This window comes from Gorilla gorilla, chromosome 18 (genome assembly GCF_029281585.2).
Source record: "Gorilla gorilla gorilla isolate KB3781 chromosome 18, NHGRI_mGorGor1-v2.1_pri, whole genome shotgun sequence".
Lineage (NCBI taxonomy): Eukaryota > Metazoa > Chordata > Mammalia > Primates > Hominidae > Gorilla > Gorilla gorilla.
This window is the reverse complement of record NC_073242.2, coordinates 8,690,050-8,697,673: the sequence shown is the minus strand read 5'-3', so window position 1 is coordinate 8,697,673 and position 7,624 is coordinate 8,690,050. Positions and strand designations below refer to the sequence as shown.

The 7,624-nt window shown below is 49.4% G+C and overlaps 1 protein-coding gene across 1 annotated transcript in view; it reads right to left on the bottom strand.

Moving 5' to 3' along the window:
- The window catches only part of ALG1 (ALG1 chitobiosyldiphosphodolichol beta-mannosyltransferase), a 50,741-nt gene that overhangs the window by 41,318 nt on the left and 1,799 nt on the right, over positions 1-7,624 (bottom strand). The window contains exon 2 of the mRNA XM_063699979.1: positions 400-1,268. Coding sequence (XP_063556049.1) covers positions 400-426 — 27 coding nt within the window. The 5' untranslated portion in view covers positions 427-1,268. The remainder of the gene's footprint in view (positions 1-399; positions 1,269-7,624) is intronic.

Here is a 7,624-nt window from a genome sequence, read left to right as displayed (position 1 = left end):
AACCCCTACCTTGGAGGGGCACAGTGGCCCACCCCTATAATCCCAGCACTTTGGGAGGCTGAGGTGGGAGGATCGCTTGGATTCAGAAGTTCGAGACCAGCCTGGGCAACATAACGAGACACCTCCCCACCAACCCTCACTGGGTGCAGTAGTGAACACCTGTAGTCCCAGCTACTCGGGAGGCTCACTTGAGGAGGGAGGATCACTTGAGCCCAGAAGTTCAAGGCTGCAGTGAGGTATGATTGCACCACTGCACTCCAGCCTGGGTAACAGAGTGGGAGTCAAAAAAAAAACAAAACCCAGCCCCTACCTCAATGTTACCTCCACTGCTGTGAGTATTGTGCTTCTAGAATACTGGAAATGGTGCCCGTAACATACTAAGTGCCAAGTAAACGTTACCTGCTGCCTCAAGTGATGACGGCCCATTAACTGGGGGCTCCTCCGGAAGCTGCCAGAAGAGGCCGCTGCCTTGTCATCGGTTCTCTGGTTCCCAGCTTACAGCTCTTCCCTCGAGCTCTGACTCAGTGTGACTATATCTGAATGTGTTCCCTGGAGCTCTGACACTAATTTAGCAATAAAACCTTCTGGGACGTTATGATGGCTTCTGGTGCTGTCTGTGGTGCTGATGACAGCCTGCACGCATTAGACTCTGGGGTAGAAAAACCAGCTGAAAACCCGGGGGCTGCAAACCTCTTTACACGCATGGTCCTGCTTTGCCTCAAGGTGGAAAATCGCCACGGATCATCCTCATGTGGCAACTTAGTCATATGTGAGCATCTGAATGAAAATATCCTTGGCTGCTTCTGTGCCCAGCTGAGCAGCCCCGGTGGGTAGTGGGGCGCATGGTTCTTCTCGATCTTTCCTTTAGGAGTTAGGCTTCCCTTGACCTGATCCTCTGCTGCGGTCCTCTGAATGCCTTCCCATGATTGCTCTTAAGTTGTCAGGCCTCGAGGAACATCCCTGGATTCTGCTGACAAGTTTGACTTGCTTTCTGCAAGTTGCTGTTTTCTTGGGGGAACCAAGGGCCAGAATGTCATATCCACCCGGCAGTCCGTGAGCTTTAAGGATTTCTTTCACGTTGTCTTGCAAACAAAAGTTTTCCCAAACAGGCACACCACCTTGAGAGAAGTCAGCCGCACATAAACAAATCGGGGGGGATTATGCTCCACCTCTGTGCTTCCTGAATTGGGGATGGAGTCCTCACTGGAGCCTGACACTGGTTCATTTCAGAAGGCTTCAGTTACCAAACCAGGGAGAGGGTGAAATGACTGTGGAGGAAAGCGGAGCGTATGAGTCACTTTCAAGGAAAGGCAATCCTTGGCTCACGCCTATAATCCCAGCACTCGTCAACGGTGAGACCATACATTTCTGTGGTTTAAGCCTCCCAGTTGATGGCACCTTGCTACAGCAGCCCCAGAAACTAATGCAGCACCTGCCTCAAGGAGCTGTTCCTAGTCTCAGCAACAAGGTCCCTGCAGCCCAACCACACCCGTGGGGAAGCAGATGACCCGTCCTGATGACCTGGTTCACAGCCTGATCCTCTATTTAAAGGACCGATGTGAAACCGAAAATTAAAAAGAACGTTCTCAAGGTGGGCGGATCTCTTGAGGTCAGAAGTTCAAGACCAGCCTGGCTAACATGGTGAAACCCCATCTCTACTGAAAATACAAAAATTAGCCAGGCGTGGTGGCTCTCGCCTGTAATCCCAGCTACTGGAGAAACTGAAGCAGGAGAATCGCTTGCACCTGGGAGGCAGAGACTGCAGTGAGGGAAGATCATGCCACTGCACTCCAGCCTGGGTGACAGAGCACGACTCCATCTCAAAAAAGCAAAAACAAACAAACACAAAAAGAACTTTCTCAGTGGCATGCCACAGCCAAACTGTAGCCCAAAAACTCCCTGGAATTTATCCACTCAGCACACACATCCAGCCCACATGGAGTTCACGTCCCTTGCAAGGCTCTCCTATCTTTCTGAATACTTTTCCCCTGACATCCACGTGGCTCACACTCCACTTTGCCCCAGTCTCTGCTCAAATGCCCTCTCATATGACCAGGCACAGTGGCTCATGCCTAGAATCCCAGCACTTTGGGAGACCAAGGTGGGCGGATTGCTTGAGCTTAGGATTTGGAGACCTGCCTGGGCAACATGACAAAAATCCATCTCCACAAAAAAACACAAAAATCAGCTGGGCATGGTGACCCATGCCTGTGGTCCCAGCTACTTGGGAGGCTGAGGCAGGAGGATCACTTGAGACTTGGGAGATTGAGGCTGCAGTGAGCTATGATCATGCCATTGCATCCCAGCCTGGGTGACAGTGCGAGAACTTGTCTCAAAAGAAAAAAAGAAGGAACCCTCCAAAGGGCTTGAAACAAAACTCGAGGTCAAGACAAGGAGCACCCACAAATGAGAGTCAATGGTTCTCCTCGTTGGAGCAGAACAGCTCCTGACAGCCTCCTGTTCAAGTAGCACAGAGAGCAGAAAAACCAGTCACAGGCAGATTGTTTGGAGCGGGTGGGAGGAAGACAGGGAGGAAAGGAGGCTTGGGACTTGGAGTTAAATGAGAGAGGGATGGAAAAGCAGGTCCCCCGGCACAAACCCCACCTCACGGCTTCATCAAGGCCTTCTTTCCCTGCCCCCCAAATACACACCCCGAGAGAGAGGCCCTCATTGGTGGAAGCACCCAGCCCACGGTGGCTCTATGTGCCCCTGCCACAATCCTTGGTCAAAAGTGCATTCCTTCCGGCTCCCGGCTCAAGGTATAAAGTCCTACTGCAAACAAGTAATTCCATTAAGTCATCATGTTCTTAAAGTTTTTCCTTTTTTTTTTTTTTTGAGACAGGGTCTGACTCTGTCACCCACACTGGAGTGCAGTAGCATAATCTCAGATCACTACAACCGCCACCTCCTGGGTTCAAGCGGTTCTCCTGCCTCAGCCTCTCCAGTAGCTAGGATTACAGGCACGTGCCACCACACCCGTCTAATTTTTGTATTTTTAGTAGAGACAGTGTTTCCCCATGTTGGCCAGGCTGGTCTCGAACTCCTGACCTCAGGTGATCTGCCCGCCTTGGCGTCCCAAAGAGCTGAGATTATAGGCGTGAACCAGCATGCCTGGCCCTTTTTTTTTTTTTTTTTTTTTTTTTTAAGAGACGGGGATCTTGGTGTGTTGCCCAGGCTGGCCTGGAACTCCTGGGCTCAAGCAATCCTCCTGCCTCTGCTGGGATTACAGCCATGAGCCACCATGCCTGGTTGAAAGTGTTTCCTCTTAAGATGTAAATATACACAGGAAACGGAATGAGTTAAGACTTTCTCCATCATGTAGCTTTAGTGTGAAGGAGTTGTGAGAACAGTATGTGCAGAACTGTTGCTTGGAATGAGGTCTGAGAGAGCAAGAGAGCGCGGGGAAGGGATTGGTGAGAGCTGGGGCGAGTTCAAGCCACCCTTTCATGACTGCTTCCCCACTCCCATCTCTCAGCGGCTAAGCTTCTGCCCCCCTCACCCACCAGAGCCAGGAAGACTGACTTGGGCAACGTCCCACCAGTATCCTCGCTTTTTCTGGGTCTTCACCTATTCTCTTTCTTTCTCATTTTTTATTTCCATAGATTTTTGGGGAAGAGGTGGTATTTGGTTACGTGAGTGGTGATTTGAGAGATTTTGGTACACCCAGGACCTGAGCAGTATACACTGAAACCAATTTGTAGTCTTTTATCCCTCCCCTCCTTCCCATTCTTTCTCACCCGAATTCCCAAATTCCACTGTAACTTTTTTTTTTTTTTTTTTTTTTTGAGGCTGGAGTGCAGTGGTGGTGCGATCTTGGCTCACTGCAACCTCCGCCTCCTGGGTTCAAGCAATTCTTGTGCCTCAGCCTCCTGAGTAGCTGGGATTACAGGCGCGCGCCACCACACCCGGCTAATTTTGGGGTTTGTTTGTTTATTTGAAACAGAGTCTTGCTCTGTCCCCCAGGCTGAAGTGCAGTGGTGCGATCTGGGCTCACTGCAACCTCTGCCTCCTGGCTTCAAGCAATTCTGCCTCAGCCTCCTGAGTAGCTGTGACTACAGGTGCACACCGCCACACCTGGCTAATTTTTTGTGCTTTAGCAGAGACGGGGTTTCACCGTGCTTCCCAGACTGGTCTCGAACTCCTGAGCTCAGTCAATCCACCCAACTGAGCCTCCCAAAGTGCTGGGATTACAGGTATGTGCCACCGCACCTGGCCTAATTTTTGTATTTTTAATAGACACGGGGTTTCACCATGTTGACCAAGGCAATCTCAAACTCCTGACTTCAGGTGATCCACCCACCTCAGCTTCCCAAAATGCTAGGATTACAAGTGTGAGCCACCGCGCCTGGCCCCATTGTATCATTCTTATGCCTTTGCATCCTCACAGTTTGGCTCCCACTTATAAGTGAGAACATGTGATGTCTGGTCTCCCATTTCTGAGTTACTTCACTTAGAATAATAGTCTCCAATCCCATCCAGGTGGCTGCAAATGCCATTAATTCATTTCTTTTTATGGCTGAGTAGTATTCTATCATATATATATGATGTTTATCCACTCATTGACTGATTGGCATTTGGGCTGGTTCCACATTTTTGCAATTGCGAATCTGCCCCCACCCCCAATCTGGTTAAATTTGATTTGCCCTTTAAGATTCCCCGAGATTGGCTGGGTGGAGTGGCTCACACCTGTAATCCCAGCACTTTGGGAGGCCGAGGCAGGCAGATCACGAGGTCAAGAGATTGAGACCATCCTGGCCAACCAACATGGTGAAACCCCATCTCTACTAAAATACAAAAATTAGCCAGGCGTAGTGGCACACACCTGTAGTCCCAGCTACTTGGCAGACTGAGGCAGGAGAATGGCATGAACCTGGGAGGCGGAGCTTGCAGTGAGCTGAGATGGTGCCACTGCACTCCAACCTGGGTGGCAGAGCGAGACTCCGTCTCAAAAAAAAAAAAGATTCCCCAAGGTTGTCCCTTGTTCTGTGAAGCTTCCTCCCCTCCTCACACCTACTTGTCCATCTCATTCCCTACACTGCTCTGTGGCAGCTCACTCTGGCTTCGTTTGTGTGCTTGTCAACTCTATTTTCAGATTGTGAATGACTTTAGGGCACAGACGATGTCTTGCTCCTCTTCAGGTGCCTGGCTCCTACTACACAGCCTGGAACATAGAAATGTTTTAAAAATATTTGCTGAATTAGATAGAAAAAATGAAGAAAAAGAAAAAAGAGGCACCTGGACATGTTTCGTCCAGGTCTTAGCTGGTGGAAGGGACCTTGGGCTGTGAGCGTGCTTGAGTCTGGTCTGCCCAGCTGGCAGCCCCCACACCACCCTGCAAGTCCACATGGGATGAGGGGCACCCCTAATGTACCCAACTGGACCTGGGGGCCACCTACCAGACACGCAGCCTATGATAGAATCTCCTGCCCCTCAGAGCCTCAACGCCAGGTTCTGGGATGCTGTAAATGCCCTCCCAGCCCTTTACACAACAGATGCTCTACACAGCATGGACAGAAGAAATTGATCCTTTTACGTTTACATTTCCTAAGAGTTTTATAAAAATGACTTTCGGGCCGGGCACAGTGGCTCACACCTATAATCCTAACACTTTGGGAGGCCAACGGGGGTGGATCACTTGAGGTCAGGAGTTCAAGACCAGCCTGGCCAATATGGTGAAATCCTGTGTCTATTAAAAATACAAAAATTAGCCGGGCGTGTTGGCACGCCCCTGTAATCCCAGCTACTCAGGAGGCTGAGGCAGGAGAATCGCTTGAACCTGGGAGGCTGAGGTTGCAGTGAGCCAAGATCAGGCCATTTCAATCTACACTCCAGCTTAGGCAACAGAGTGAGACTCCATCTAAAAATAAATAAATAAACTAGCCTGGTGTGGTAGTACACATCTGTAGTCCCAGCTACTCAGGAGGCTGAGGTGGGAGGACTGCTTGAGCCCAAGAAGTCAAGGCTGCAGTGAGCTATGATTGCACCACTGTACTCCAGTCTGGGCAACAGAATGAGATCCTGTCTCTAAATAATAATAGAATTACATAACAAAACTTTTTTGGGTGAAAAAAAAATCCTAAAACTGGATAATGGTGATGCTGGAATATCACTGTGCATTTACTACAAATCATTGCATTGTACACTTAAAACAGGAGAATTTTACAGTATGTAAATTATATCTTATTAAAGTTTTAAAAAAACCTTCCAATGGCTTACTATTTCACTTTGGCTGAAATCCATACTCATTTCCCTGGATCCCTGCATGTACGATCTGGCCTTGGCTTGGCCCTCCCCCTTCAACCCTGCTCACCACCTCCAACCCCTCCCCCACGGCCCTCCTCTCCCACCAGGTGGCTCTTCCTGCTGCACCTCCCAAGCTGTTTCCCACTTCAGGCCCTGGCCCAGATCTGCACACAGCCGCATCTTTTCTTTCCTTCAATCACAGTCTAAATGGGCTTGGAGAGGCTTCCCTGCCACACCTGCAACATCCTTCTCTCGCAGTCCTGCCCTTTGCTTCTTTCATTCATCACATAACTGTTTCATGTCTGTTTCCCCTTGAAAAGCTAAGCTCCATGAAGGCAGGGATCAGCTGCAACGGAGCACATACGAGGTGCTTAGCCTGTTGAACACACAAATGATGGTAGAACTCAAATGAGGACGCTAAAAGGGGACAAAAGTATTCCAGGCTGAAGAGCAAAAAAGAAAACCCTTGGCTTCGTTAGCAGCTTTGGCTAGAACTGTGGATATGGGCTGCTCTGTTCAAATGCAGAATTTCTGTGGCACCCGTTATGTGCTTAGAAAAACTTGGCAAAGGAGTAGCAAACCTCAAAGTAGGGAGAAAACCAAAGTCAGAACTTGCCAAAGACTGCCTGTTCCTGCAACTCCTAACTGAGGCAGAAAAAAAGAGCGCTTCCGGAGGCAGGGAGTAGGCGTCAGGCCTGGGCTCCTCTGCTGGTTATTTTTAGCAGCCCAATGCAAAGATCAGAAAGATATACTCCCTTCACATCAATATATTGGTCATTTAAGCCTCTAGGAGGAGCAGTCATTTTGTACATGGTTAAAGTGAACTAGGAGTGTCAGAGCTGTTCCCGGGACCCCTTTGAGGTCCCTGAATTGTATTAGTTTCCAAAAGCAAGGCATCAGCATGGCCATGTTCTCTGTCAAAGCTCAAGAGTCTGTCCCACGCCTCGCTCCTAGCTCTTGGTGGCTGCTAGCCTTCTTTGCATTCTTTGACTTATGACTGCATCAGTCCAACCTCTGCCTGTGTTCATATGAGCTTCTTTCCTCTGTGTGTATTTCTGTCTTTTACAAGAACACCAGTCAGATTGGATTCAGGGTCCACCCTACTCCTGAATGACCTCATCTTAACTAATTATATCTGCAAAGACCCAATTTCCAAACAAGTTCACATTCTGAGGTTCTGGTAAGGACACGAGTTTGGGGGGACACTCTCTAACTGAGTTCACTAACCCTCACCGTGGACTGGCTCAAAGGAGCAGTGGCTCAAAGAGGGGCCTGAGATCAAGCACCAGAAGTGCTGACTGTGGATGAAAAGGGGATGGCCTGGCCCCTATCTGTGTCCCCCCATACCTGTGGTAGTGAGGAAGAAGGAAAAGAAAAATCC